The 16,122-nt window shown below is 29.9% G+C and overlaps 1 protein-coding gene across 3 annotated transcripts in view; it reads right to left on the bottom strand.

Moving 5' to 3' along the window:
* The window catches only part of LOC111031530 (carbonic anhydrase-related protein 10), a 111,173-nt gene that overhangs the window by 76,098 nt on the left and 18,953 nt on the right, over nucleotides 1–16,122 (bottom strand). For all 3 annotated transcript variants that reach the window (XM_022311520.1, XM_022311519.1, XM_022311521.1), the window contains exon 3: nucleotides 10,982–11,029. In XM_022311520.1, coding sequence (XP_022167212.1) covers nucleotides 10,982–11,029 — 48 coding nt within the window. The remainder of the gene's footprint in view (nucleotides 1–10,981; nucleotides 11,030–16,122) is intronic.

Here is a 16,122-nt window from a genome sequence, read left to right as displayed (position 1 = left end):
CTACATGACATTCAAGTAGAGATAAAAATCTTAATAGTTTAAAAATATTGCCCAAGCTCAACAAGCTATAAATTAAAATGCCAGCTTGAGCGATATTTTGTGATACACTTATTTTGCCCTAAAAGAAAAATGCCATTTACAGTCTACACGATTACGCACTGGTGTTAAAAATTTAAATTTGAATACATTGAGTAGTAGAAGAATCCATGTTAATTGTTCCGATCTAATCTGATTAGTGGGAATGTAGATGCTATTAGCTTAAGTCAATTTTAAGGTCTATAGTGCAAACTTACCAAAATTCTCTACACGCCTTGTTCTGGGGCATGCTACAACTAACTATTTATACAAAAATCCTATCTCGTGCATGATAAAATTGGCCGATAATTCTTAATAGACCACTCACAATAATCCACATTTTTATTTAAATTGGATCCATTGTTAATAGTTAACTGTATTTTTTTAATATTATGTTGTGTGTTTTATAATTTGTACAATGTGCTTGTCTCGTGTATTTATAATAAATCAATAAATAAATGTTTTCGTAACGACAAAAATTATCTGCACAACAATATGACTTCAATAATAAAATTACTATACGGCTGTGAATGATGATATCGGCATCGTCTGTATGAAAAATAAAAACAATAACTGTGAACCCAATACCTATGACCAGCAGATTAAGTGGCGTGCGTATAGAAACGTGCGGTGGAGAGGGTTAGAGGTTGTAATTTAAAACCGAAATTACTCTAATGGGACCGAATCGCTGTGAAAATTATTACGTCCGATATCCGAACGACGGTTCATATTTCAGTCAATTAGTCGACTACATATCATAATACAGTGTATATATTAATATATTGATGTAATAAATTACTATCAAATGTGATAGATCACGCACGGTAACAATATAATAATGTTGCACAACTTACCACTACCTAGAGCAAATATACCTCCACGGGATGCACGATAGGTGAATAATAATAATATATTATAATTATTTATTTATATTATATTTTATAGACAAACGATTATTATTTACGGTAGCCGACGGGACATAGTTCTGTTGCTATAAAATTATACTATACAATTACTTATTTATACCATTAGACCACAATTTAGTAGGTAGGATAGATATGTATGGCGTTGATGTATGTGCGACTCAAAATTCCCACTATCGAATATTGGTTCGAACGTGTGCGACTTAAGTCGTTCTTGTTTACTGTACACTAATAATAACAATAATATCGTACAATAGTGTTTTCGTAACGTATAATATTCTGTCCATATTATACACTCGAGATTTTAAGATAAAATTTGAATTTTTCTGAGTGGGTTGACTTAGAAATATTATGACTGCTTATAGATATAATAAAACAAATTAACTAGATCCATAGATGTGTACTTAGACACATTACTTATTTCATTTTAATTAATTACATATATACATAAAATATTAATATAATACAATTGTTTTAAATGATTTTTGTGATCATTAATACCACTCACGAATTAACCATCAGTAAAGAAAAATATATCTATGGTCAGCCATTTAACGACTTAGTCAACGTTCAAATAAAAGGTGTGGGAACAACTCAAACGTTCAACCAAGTTATATGGTACTAATTTAGTACGCGTTTATACCAGGCTTAGGGTCATAGATTATCCATACTTTATTTTAAGTACTACATTATTGTATACTTATCTATATTTTATTGTAGAGATTCGATTAAAAACAAAACATTTTCATTATATCGCACACGTTATTCGAAATACTTGGTGCAAAACCTGAAATGTTTACTGCTTTTTTTCACACTTATCAACAGACTGAGCACCGGTCAGCCAAAAAAAATATTTCAGCAAAAAAAATAATAATAATAAAAAATGACCATTTAATTGTTTATCAGAGAACAGAATATATAATACAGGTCCTGAATGTTTCCAATAATGATTGAAGATTAATAGTTGGTAGGCTATAGTATACTGATGATATTGTTTCGGTATCGGATTCGTGGTATTTTTGTTCACCCCCACAAATGAAAATCGAATTTTCGATAAACACCTGTCGGTCTGATCAGGAAATATGGGGTTGGGGATTTATGTGGTTAATGATCTGTGAATAATGTTTTCGAACATAATAATAGTTAGTACATGCAATAATAATTCATCGGTTTGCTTTCGACGGTGACCCGTGTTAAAAAGAGAATAATAAATTTTTTTCACTTTAACCGCAGGAACCGCAGGAACAATGAATATTTACGTAGGTTATTGAATCCCTTTTTTATTCCTTTGGACGAAATAAAAATGGGGAGAAACGCAAAGGACTGAAAAACGATTTGTATATAAATATACATTATGTACGCATATGGATATAAATGTAATCAATATTACAATGCTAAAAAATGATATTATACGGTTTTTAAAGAGCAAATTAACAAAACTATAACCGTAAAGTGAATTGTATTGTTACTGAGATGGTTTTTTAAATAGACGGCAATAAGAAAAAGTATAATAAAATCTATTGAATTTACATTTGAATACGTTATTAAAGAGCATTTGTGTGAATTCATCTATTAAAATACGAAAATAACATTTGTTTTTAACTAGTTGGTATCTTAAGAACGAATTTAAATGGTATTTTTCCACCACTATAAATGTTACATTTTATTTTTTTCTACCAATTTTAATGTAATTTAAAACTTTAGTAACTACCTACTTGTCCTACTTATATAAAGTAATCTTTAATTATAGACAAAAACGATTATGAAATAGTTGTATGTAAAAAATATTAATTATACATGAATGTGTCAAACACATTTCAAATGTATAACTCTGCGGACAAAACATTATAACAATACAACTATTATCCACAGACACTCTAATAGAGGGAATTTTGAAAACGTCTTTTTATTTCCAGAAAACCAATTTTTTGACTTTAGGCCATGTGTTTAGAAGTTTTTTTCACATTTTTAAATTCCCTTGGGATTTTTTGTTTGGTTGATTCAATAAATATATAAGTACAACAAGGTCAGTGATCCATTTTTAACTAATCTATAGAACAAAAGCTAGAAATATACGGGCGCGATGAAAAGTTCAAAAAGTACAACCGACGTTTTGTGCTTCATCCGATAGAAATTAGTTTCCGTCGTTTAATACAGTAAGAAGAGGCCAAGAATTAAGACTTTATTCGACTGGAAATCGCTCGTGGGCTTTTTGAGTTGTTCAATTTGTACATCGTTTTAATTCAACAAAATCTGCGGTGGAAGTTCGGGTCTCAAACTTTGAAACTCGACATGCATGTCTAACTTAAAGACGTGCCTGCTATGTATGAAGCCACTGATAATATTATATTTCTTAATTATTATAAGCCATAATACATGACGTATAATCTGGCTAATTTGGGATAGTGAATTTTACTTCATTCGTTCCACTCGTTGTATATACTTTTTTATAATGACACAATGTACCTCGTTACTAATTCTATAAATCATTCCATCAGCTATTTATTTTTATTCCGTGATGTTGTTCAACAAATCCCACACGGCCACACTTCTAATAGTCTTATTTTATTGTGCCATCATTTTTAGCTTTTAGTGATCGTTCGGATTGTCATTTTACACTACAATTGTTTCAAATTGTTTCAAAATATCCCTCTAAATGGATTCCATAATTTGTTTTCATTTTTTTTTCTGTTATACAGTTTACAGCTGATAGAGTTTTCGTCATTTTGATGAAATTCACTTGTTGTTGACACTAAAAATTGCACATTTTCTTATATATTTTGAAACTACTTTAATCATTTTGACTTGACCTTAGATAGGTCTTCTTAGGCAATTATCTAAGCAATAAGCATCAATAATAATCTAAGTTATACTTTTTATATAATTAAATTGTCATTATCAAGGTCTACCTACTAGTACTTGAAAATTCATTGTTTAAATTTGTTTAAAATAATTACTAAGTCCTACAGTCGATACTTGTGTATCGTCACTGATACATGATGTATTAAACAGTTCCTTGTACAGGGTCATCCGAATTTTTCGACGCTTGACATATTGTAAAATCATGTGTCTATATTTTAATATTATGGTTCTATAACATAGTGAATACATAAATAACATGTGGCTTTTAATTGCACTAATCTATTTTATAGTGACTTTCAGAAAAAAATTAACGCATGTATAGAATTGATACCTACATAGCAAAATTAATTTTAAAGTTAGTAATAATTCCATTAGATTTTAGAAAATTAATATTATTTAATAAGTACTCAATAAAAATTCATAACACTTATCTTAGATAATTGAAATAATTATTTAATGACTTATTAGATAATAATCAGGACGAATTTAAAAGTATTGCGAATCCAACAAACAGCTTCACTGACAAAAATAACACCCAATATAAAATCAATATTAGGTATTGGCATCAAAATGTATCATAAATATATATTTTATTAGATATACATATTATATGTAATATATTGTAGGTATCAAATATCGTGATGAATTAAGTATAATAACCTGTGACAATATTATATTATATATGCCAGCGTACTATAAGACCTACAGAAATGAAGGATAATAATATATGATCATATTTGTTTACACAGAGTTTACCACTCTTTTATTCAAGAATACACAACTAAAATAAAATAAAATAATGTAAGTTGAACAATGCATAAATGATATACAGTAAGGCTGATGTTTATTTTATCACCAAACAGTTATTTTATCGTTAAAAATATTACATTTAATGCATAATTTTAAATCATTACACACAATTATTATACACCACAGTCTATTTTAACGCCAGCTGTAATAATACTTGTGCATATCTATTTAAGGTATTTTACTACCACTTGTAAATTGTAATAATGGTATAAATGTATACTATTATCGTATATTATCAAAAACGAATATGATCATTACAAAATAATTGATGCGGCATTGCTTAAACATATTTTTCTTTGAAGAACGATAATAATGATAATATTTTTGTATGAATAAAAATTTCAGTCAACTGAATAAAGTTCTTTGATTATTTCATTATTTTTAAATCCAAAGCTTGTCGAACTGACGTTATTAAAAATGTTTTCCGATACGGCAGTTATGACAGGAACGGGCACGAAGTCGGAAAAAATACTAACTAAATAAATAACAATTTAGACATTAAAATAATAAAAAGTGAAACACATTAAACATTCATGTTATGCTAATGCAAACGCGAATCATGTAGAACATTCGTCATTCAAGGATTTCGAATGTAATATAATTTTTGCCAGTTTGAAAAATGTCCTATTGTGTGTCACGAACCGTTTCAACGACGATGGTGACCAAAGGATATACGGTCACGGTTTGCGGGTGGTAGAATCTGAATTTTATTGACCGTTATCTTAGAACCATTTAAAGGATCCACACATATACGAGTGGGTATGGTGAAAAAACATCTCCTAGCAGTCTCATCGAACTTTTACGACTCATACATTGTTATTATCGTCAAAAAAAATAAATATAAGTCATAACTTTTGGCAGGGCATTGGAAACGTTTATGGCCGACGATAAAAACCGTTACTAACTGGACCATGTCTAGAACCGGGTAAGAAATATGTGTATTTTTGCTGTATTGACAAATCCGAAATCGTAAATTTGTTTGGTAACGCCTAGACAAATTATCGATGGTAACTCGTATTGCACAAATAAAACGGCTTTTCAGTTGAAAAGTAGTTTAATTTTTATATTTGTGCTTTAGTGTTAAACTAAATTTAAACAAATTTAAATCTCAACCATAAGGGAGGGTCATTATTATTTATTAATCAATATAATATTTAATACATTTTATATATTTAATTTGACATCATGTAATTTAGTCAAATTTAAGTCTTTTAAAGTTCTTTACTCTTTATAAACTCTAACCACACTCTATAAACATAATAACATGTCATTAAAAATAATTTAATTTCTAAATATAAGTCTGCTATAGGGGGCGAAGAAATTATAGTTATAACTTTATAAGTATATGAACGATCTTAAATGTGTACCTTCATAAATAAAAGGGATTCTAAACATAACAACCCATTTCTGAAAAACATTTTATAGCTAGGTATAAAATTGCTTACGGCTTAATTTGAAATTGTTATTAAAACGTTATTATGTACTTAATTTGTTCCAATAAAAATAATAAGTTTGAAGCTATAAGAAAGTATCCTATAATAAGTTCAATAATCTTTAATAGAATACTGATTTTATTAATATCGAAGATGATCCCAGCCATTAATTTAACACAGATTCAATTTAAACTTGTATTACTCCCATCAGGCCAATAATATTATAAAGGTAATTTTTTTATTATTTTTCAGTTTTTTTGATGATTTTTATGCATCCCCAGACGGCGTCACCCGCGTAAAGTAAAATCGCAATTGTAAACATAACGGCGATGTGTGACCGGAATACATTTGCTGTGTTTTGATCCTTTTTGGAAAAACAAATACAATAACAACTTGGATGTTTGTTTATAATTTGCAGATCTATAAGTTGGCTTGTTGACTTTGGCTTGTATTTTATTTTTCTCAGTCGTGATTGAAAGTATAAGCGGATTACCAATCTGTGGTACTTGAACGTGAACAAATTATATGTTACTTTTTATTCATACATTTTCTATTGTATAGATGTAGGTACAGATATATTTTGCCAAGTTTTTGAAATACTTAATCTGAAATTGATTTTTTTTTGTATTTATACTTAATACTTATCAATAATAATCCTTAATAACACATTATAGAGTTCTACAGTAATAATCGTTCCTGAACATGTGATGTCTATAGTAAAATATTTTTAATCTATTTTTGTTTTATGTTTAAAAATTACCGATTATTTATTGTAAACGCGTATGCACGATTCCTAACACCAATATTATCTCAAATAACGATTAAGTTATAGAGTGATAGAGTGATTCATTGAACTTTAAATTGTGTATAAACTCTATCACTCTGTATTTGAAATACGAATTTACAATCGAATCGTAGTTCGATCTTATACCGAAAAACTTGCTGCAGGCTCTGTCTTTATAATGGTTTACCCCCAAAATAGGTTATAATAAATTCTCGTAAAATAACTAACCCGAAACCTACTCAGAATTCTGAAATGAAAAACTAAATGAAATAAAACAAGGATATTCAACGAATTTAAACGAAACAATAGCAGTCCACTATCGTCTCAAAGTTTTCAATAGTGAACCACAAAAGCCACAATCGTGATTAGAAACCTTAACGCCCCGAAAAACAACGCGTCGGACAGGTATAAGAGATGCTTAGGATTGAAAAGTAACAAGTACACAATTGTCAAGCAATTTACTGGAAGTACTTAGCTTACAGTCCGATTCTAGTAAATCAGTTTCAGCACAGTCGGGTGCTGAAACGACTACTGCTGTTTATTTATTTGTTTGTTTTTTTTTCCGTTCCACGGAAAGTTTTATTACTAGAAATAAAAATAATGAAACTTCAAGTCACGTAGCATTTTTTTTCTAATTATGTTCTTTCTGTAAATTTGCCAAACATATAAAATAATAAAATTGTAGTCATTTTATGCCTCGAGCATAAATTCCCCCATACACAAGCTCGACATAAAACTACAATCGCCTTCCCTAACCTTAATAACTCGAAGAAGCGGGAAAAATCTAAAACTAGGTTCCTTTTGATATTATCTGATTGCAACCCGATCCCATCGCCAACGAGGTAATAAATTCTTAATGTTTGCATCGACTACAGAATGAAAAATATTTAAGATTTTTTTTGCACACACTATCTAAAAGTTCGTCGTTAAAATAATCAAGAAGGTTTTGACACTTTAATGATATTTTTATGACCATTCTTTATTAAAGTGAAAAAATTAAGGTTTATACCATAGACAATTAATAATTTTGTAAGCAATAAAACATAAAATAAAATTGATATGTATCTGTTGAACTGCAATGATAGCACGCTTATGCCTTAACAGTACTAGTGTGGTACGTTATTTAATTGCACTAGAAAAATTTTCAGACCAAAATAATATAACTGGTCTAGCCTTATCATTTTTTTTATTAATATTTGCTATTAATTGTGTATTTTGAATACGTATAACTCATTATTAAATTATTGAGTAATTATTTTCTTATCATAAGCTCTCGTTATAATTTCAAAGTTTATTAATAAGAGAAATTCACGAGCGCCATAAGCAAACTGCTTTGAAGTATTCAAGAACGTAATTGGCTACGTCATTTAAGGCTGGAAACTTTAAATGCGTTTAATAAATCCACTAACCCAAGTCCAATACATAATACTTATAGCACAGTTGTTAATGACACTCCGAAATATTAAATATAAACGTTCTTTTCGACATGAATATGTAAATCATTTCATATTTGTAGTTCATATTTTATACATGTTCATTATTTGCAATCTTATATATGTAGATACTTTTGGCACCTATATACACATTTAAATATTTTTGTTTTCTTCTTAACTATTATGGTATAACATGCATACCCTAGTTGAGTACGTGATTAATAAATTATTTATCCACGTGAACTTATATTACTATACGTATCATTATATTTATACTATAATTATGTTAATTCCTCTAACTTTTGTATTTACTTACTAAACATTTTTTTAGTTATTTTTCTGAATAAATACAAAATTTTAGAAGTTTGTGGCGTTATCGTGGGAGGGAGAATTTGAAACAAAATTAAAATTATAAATTTGAGTGCCTGTTATTTATATTGTATAAAATGTTTTTTTAAATATCTATTAATTTATCTACCCTTTACCACATCCCAACGAAAATTAGTCCTAACTTCAGCCCTGACATGTTTATCCCTTATTCCTTCCATAACCTAGCTCTAATTCTCTAATTAAACTACTGAGCTACAGTGACCAAATAACCACATTATAATACATTTCAAATCTATATTAATTTTTAGGAAATTGGCTAGATTACTAAAAGTTGAATGTATAGAACATATTACTATAAAATGGAACTTTCAAGTTTCAATGCATAGTGCATACTAATAAAATAATTTTTTCTGGATATCGTAATACCGTATTCTAATATTATTTAAAATTTATAAGAGATAAAGTACTTTGTACATAATATTATAAATCAACATAATGCATCATAATATTATGAGTACTGTTATAATAATATTTCATACATTGCTTTTTTTTTCATAACAATGAAAACTATATACCTATTTGTGTATATTGTATGTTCATATTATCTTCACCGCAGTACACAATAATTTACGGTGCTTTTAGAATAAACCATTTTGTGAATGATATGATTTCAGGAAATAATGTATATGATCAAACTATAACTGTCAGCATAAAATACTGAATAAAGTTTTGATAAGATGAAAGGTTTTACCAAAACATTTTTTGGACTCGTGGTTAAAATTTATAACATCGAATGAAATAACAAAAGTTGTGTTTCACTTGTATAGAAATGCCTTCACACCCTTGGAATAATAAAACTAATTTACACAAATAATACTGAACGTGTCTGTTTCAGTGATATAGAAACAAGACAAATATCATCCACTCAGCTAAAATATTTTTGATTTTAATACTATCTATACTATAATTCACCTTATAATAATAAAACTTAAAAGTAAATAATGATTCATAATACGAGAAATATAAAAACGACGATTATATCATAGAAATTCAAGTTTTTCGAATGAAAAAGAAAAAATTATTATTGTTTTTATTATAGTACCTATACAATATTGTATAAAATGAGTTTATTTTGTATCATTGTGTAAGTATAATTTAGCTTATTGTTTATATTATATATTATTCAGAATTGGTTTTAATGTATTGTTCTGTACGATGATTCTTTTAGTTTGCGCACGTAATAGTTATTATTATAATTTTAATTGTATATAATAAAATATATAATATAATATATAATAATAATATATAAATATATAATACATAATATTTATTTTTATTTTATTTATAATTTTTTTTTTATGTTAACGTATTTCAGGTTACATAATTATAATTATATTTTGTTAAAATATTTGTGATCGTATCTTGTTAATCTTGCTGTCTAGACGTGTAATAAACTAATAACACCTTACTATAAAAATTTACTTTCTTTTGTCAATTATAATTGTGTTTAAAAATGATTATACTATTATACTTCAAAAGAAACACTTTTTCAAAAATGAGTTGTGACTTTGTAAATTTTTTTTATAAATTTTTGTTTACATCCAAAATAGAATTACTGTAATTATATTTAAAAGATACCAAATATCTAATGTCCTTATACTATTTTTATCAAATACCTAATCAGCTTTAATTGCTGTTCACTTTGTAATGTGAACATATATAATAATATCATGCATTATCATTTATGCATTAATAAATAGTGTCAATTATTTCTAAAAATAAGTGTATAAAGTACATAAATAATTCAAAGTATTTGAATTTTAAATTACCATTTTTTCTTATTTATTTAAGTTATTTAAGTTATAGCAAGTAACAATACTTTAATTTGATCATTGTTTCGCATAATACTGTACAAAATGAGTGTACTTTTAAACAACCATATTTTAAAATTAAAACTACTTAGAAAGTATTACGTCGCCTTTAAGTCTTCGGGTCGCGCGTATAATTTGTTTAAGTTTGAATCGCGATTATTAAGTGTAGTAGTCGAATTCGGTTAAAACCTTAATTAAATCTCTGTGCGTACCAAATTTGAAATTCGTATGCTAATTTTATGAGCCATCATACGGTGCACATTTTACTGTAAAATATCAAATCAATAACGTTTTGATGTGACGCGTTTAATACATTTTGTTTTCATCACCACATATTAATATTTTATCGATCGAACGCTTTTCGTCAACAACGGCTATCGTCGTAATATAACAATAACAATAATAATAATAGTAATAATAACAACAGTAATGACATAATTATAATATATAATAACGATACCTGATATTCCGTCGTACGTCCACCACTCGTCCCAACTGGCTTGTACGCCTGTAACAATATAATAGTACACGAAATCAATAAATTACCGACTAGGTACTATACCGTGGTACGCAAGAGGTGCGTATGCTAATAATGATAGGTATAATATTTACATCGGTTTAACAATAATTATCAGATACCTTATACTCGTAAATTAGTGTCCATAATAATAATACATATTGTGTATTATGTGCGGTTAAATGCGTATAACGAGTCATACACGACGAGGAGCGCTCGATGTCAACCCCTAATATTATCGTGTGTTGTATTTTAGTCTCCGTCTGGTAATATACATGCTTTTATGTGCGAGTATAGACGTATAACCCCCCCTCCCCTTTGTGTATTTTGCTTTAATAATTACCTATGGGTTTTTCCGTTTTTTAAAATATAGTAAATAAAATAATTTCAAATATAAATAACTTTATGTCTCAATATGGCTTGTACTTAAATATTAATTATGTATAAAAAAACAACTTGTAATAGTAAAAAAAATTAAATGTAATTATGAAATCATCAATACATAATATTATAGACTATAGAGTGTTAAATTATAAGTCAAAAACTATCAGACGTATTAGTATAACATATAATAATATATATATAATGTATATACTTTATTTATACAAAAATTACGCACGATAATAGTTTATGACATTATTTTTATTATAACATATTATTATATTTTATCATAGGTTCACTCCACTCGGTTATTACTAATTAGGAGTAATACAATGTGTGAGCACACTTCTATTTAATTTTTTTCTAGGTTTTTTATTTTTGGTGGGCCTTTTTTCCTTGGTGTGTTTATGTTTATGTGCTATTTTTCTTCATTTTTTTTTCTGGGCTTTTTTTCTGTGGTCTTTTCCCGCGATTCATGCCGCTGTAATATAAATGTAATACCTTTTGCACTGCATTATTTCGGTTTAAAATTTGAATGTTTAGGTTTCTTAGTGTATTTTTCGGAATTTATAATGCATTTTAAATATTTTTTAGTACATAAAATTCACACACAAAATTATGATATTATTTATAATAACATATTTATACAGACTGTAGTTGTTTTTTCTATGTCTACTCACTCACTCATTCTTTTTCACTCCGCTCGATACGTGCTGTCCCAATAATAATAACAACTATACTTATAGTAATAGGTTTACCTACGGACGGCGCTGTTATATATTCTTCCTCTTCTATAGGTTTCTGTTCTTTTCGCTTTTTTGACAGATAATAATCGTTTGCGTAGACAATAATAATAATAGTTTATAATAGTATATTACCGACATTCTCTCGACGATAGTATTATAATAGTGTCGGTTGCGGCAGCGGGACAATAATTTCCGCTTACGCTCCGAAAAATCCTTTTAAGTACGGCATGAGAAAATACACCACTCGTCTCCGATTGACTTCCACCGTTATATCATGTACGTTCGCGGCGGCGGGCAAAAGGACGAGCGGATATGATATTCGTTCGGCGGCGCCATCGAGTCGGTTTGTGTTGCCAACACCGATTAATCTGCTCCGCTCGGCCACCCCTCTCGTTTCATCTAACCGTCCCCAGTTTTATTATTGTTGCCGCTTTTCTGTGCGCACATACACACACACACACACACACACATACGCATACGTAGTTTTCACCGAGAGATATATTTTAGTTTTTATTTTTTTCCCGCCCGCCTGCTCGCTATCGTCCCTACCCATTTATACTCTCGCTCGCATCCCCGCAGCCCTCCGAAGCTCGACCCCTATATAGACGTACATAACTGGGCCGCCGTTAGCGTTTCCCTCGCGGGCGCCCGAAAGACTAGACGAAGTCCTGCCGAGTGGCGTCGTCGTCGGCCGCAGCAGTGAGTCGTCTTCTCGACAGTGTATATCTTTATAAAAGAAAATTTTTACGGTTCGACCGTTATACCCTCGACCCGCCCACCCACCGACCTACAAACAGACGACATTTATTATCATTCGCCGGAATCGATGTGCAAAACCATTATATTATCATGTGTACGCGGGTGTTGTATTCGCCTAGTGTGGGGTCCATCGTGCCAAGAGTGCAGGCGAACGTCTCTCGAACACTGTACGTCACCCACACGGCCATCCCCCTTCAAACAGTCGAGGATGCCACCCCACCGGCACTCTTCGTCACCGACACTCGTCAATCGCCCATTTAAAGGCGTAAGACAGCATGTACCTCTACAAACTAAACACTCGTAAGCGATTGGCAATTCGCGTGACGTGATTTGTAAGTCACATAATACATCGGTTTTATCATTGCTGTTTATCGTTTGTCCCTAAGAAAATAAATGAGGGAGATTATTTTAAAAACATTTTATTCAGGAGTTTTTGGAAGTATTTTTTTCAAATGGTATTAAAACATAACGAAACAACGTTTTATTTAAGAAAAAAAAGTCGAAATTATGGGTGCATTTGTGATAATAATATTATACAAATGGAAATTCGATCAAATGCGATCTGGTGATTTTAATACATATTATTATTACATTATTTTAATTTATATTATTGAAACTTTGACGATGCTCAATAATTCAAAGAAACTGACATTTGCTAAACAAATAAAATGCATAAGTAATGTGAGTCGCAATATGAAACGTTTAAAAAGATACTGTAACATAGAAAAAAGTAATCCATTAGTAAACCACCATACATTAAGACGGTATTGTGCAAATCCGGAATCATCCGTACCTATGGAAAAATAATCAAACCGAATATGTGCGAGAAACAAGCCGAAACAAAACCTCGTACCTCTATTATAATATAACAGTTTATAACAATATAATAGTACGTATTATCTATATAATATGACACGTGTATATCGCGCACGACGAGTATAGGTACAATGTAATATTTTGCACTCAATTTGCATTTTTTCGCAAAATCCATGCAGAAAACACTGAATACCAAAAACAAATTAATAAGAGGACTACGCACTGTACTCGTGGTACTATGCGGCGCCAGACTGAGCTTTTGTGGCTTGCTCGTTAACAACGGCATAGCGTGTGATTACGTGGCAACAAATAACGTAATACTCACATCGAAGTAATCCCATATCATTAATAGCGACGTAATACAATAGTATAATAAATTATTATTAAAGCGGTGGAGTTAATAATATATACCTTTATCATTTCAAATGCGGTATGCGACTATACATACGACGTCGATCCGATCAAACCGTGTGTGGACGATATTTTTAAAATCAATTCTCACAGTATATTACGCGGCTACCGCGTGGCAGAGAGACGGAGTGAGGAGCTCTCTCTGTTCACACTCGCGTACCGATATGTATAAAATATTAATAATGTATGAGTTTCCGGGCGCGCATGGCTCACTCGCGAGTCCGTGGGAATACATCCAAACGTAATATAATATTATTGCGTATGACTGTGTAGGAGTGATGACTGCAGCAAGGATGCAACTCGTAGAGAGAGTACTGTTCCTTTGTAATCGTAGCAGGTAGTTATAATAATATCATGATAGTAACTAGGTAGGTAAATACTTAAATTCGATTACATTTTAATTTATGAAGTCTCCCCACTCATATGTTCGCCTATTTTTGTGTGAGGTAGGATTTAAATTTTAACGCCGTAGCCTTTGTTCACATAAAAAAAAATGTCGCACCCGAAAACTCGTAATAATCGAGGTTTAGACACGTATTCGTGGTCGCACTCGTGTGAGTTCACACGGTCTGTAACACGATATTACTGTGTGCGAGTTTTTCATTGAAAAGCTACTAAACATCACGAGGCATCATATCATAAAACATTCGATTTGAATTAAAGTATTACGAAACTACGATAAACGGGGAAATGATTACCAACTACGTATTACGTTTTTTTGTTCACGCTAATACCTACGCGTATGACGCGGACGCGTATCTCTAATCATGATGTGACGATAATAATAACAAAAAAATAATATTGTTATTATTATCATTATATAATACGTGTCACGCGTGTATGTATTTAGCATTAACATCATAGAAGCTGAGGAATAAAATAACAACGAGAGTTTATAGGGTTCTCGATTTCCCGTCGACGCTTTCAAACTTAAAAAATTTAGTTAACATAAAAAGTTTTTGTTATCATATGAAAATAAAAAATAAGTGCCCAACCCGACCAACATTTTACAATATGAGTGATAATCAAAATATAATTTTTTTAAATAAAATTACCACTGTAATTCCGCGGTACTTATTGGCTTTTTTAATCCTATCTAAGGCTACGGCTACATTGGAATCGTTTCCGATCCGATCCGATAATCCGACTAGTCGGAAGAAAAACAAACTATGTATAATTTCGGTAGTGGCTATATTTATCGTAAGGGTCTAAACTGATTTATAGTTTATAATGTACACGGAGTTATTCATCAGGTGACAAGCATGCGTTCACCCTTACCCTTTGCTTAAAATAACGCATATAATATTCAAAATATGGGTTTTTACATTTTTAAGTAGATGGGGATACGCTTCCCTAACTCTTGTGTAGCCTTCTCCCCCTAAAAAAACTAATCATTTTACACCACATTGGAATATTTGAAAATTTTCAGTTTTATCCCCCTAAATCTCAAACACTATTTGTGATTTTATAGAGGATACTCTTCAAATCTAAGAATACTTAGATGGGTATACTTAATTTTATTTATTTTTTCTAAGAATACCTACTTAATAATTTCAAAAATTAGATTTTGAATGTATGTTTTATTTTTAGGGCCTCACTCACAACTATGGGCTATAATATGAGTATCTCATATATTTCGTTGATATATATTTCTTGTTTTCAAATAATAAACTTTTTCCCCCCCTGTAAATTGTGTTATGCAGAATATTATTTTGAAAATGTTAGCGTGTCTAAATTTAATTTAGAACGAGTAGTTTCTGAGTAATAAAATAATATGTGTACCAACTAAAGATAATAGTTCTTAACAATGGTTTTATATAAAATATAAAATACATTTACCTAATAGTTTAGTATTAGTACTTATTATACTTGGACAGATTTTACAAAAATAACATGCACAAAATTAAAATTCTAAGACCTGAAATCCTTTGAACTCAAAACCTACTTGTTTGAAAATTGATTTAGGTATAC

Source organism: Myzus persicae, unplaced genomic scaffold, assembly GCF_001856785.1.
Source record: "Myzus persicae strain clone G006 unplaced genomic scaffold, MPER_G0061.0, whole genome shotgun sequence".
In the NCBI taxonomy this organism is placed as follows: Eukaryota; Metazoa; Arthropoda; class Insecta; order Hemiptera; family Aphididae; genus Myzus; species Myzus persicae.
Note: the sequence above shows the minus strand (reverse complement) of the source record. Positions and strands in the feature narration are given on the sequence as shown.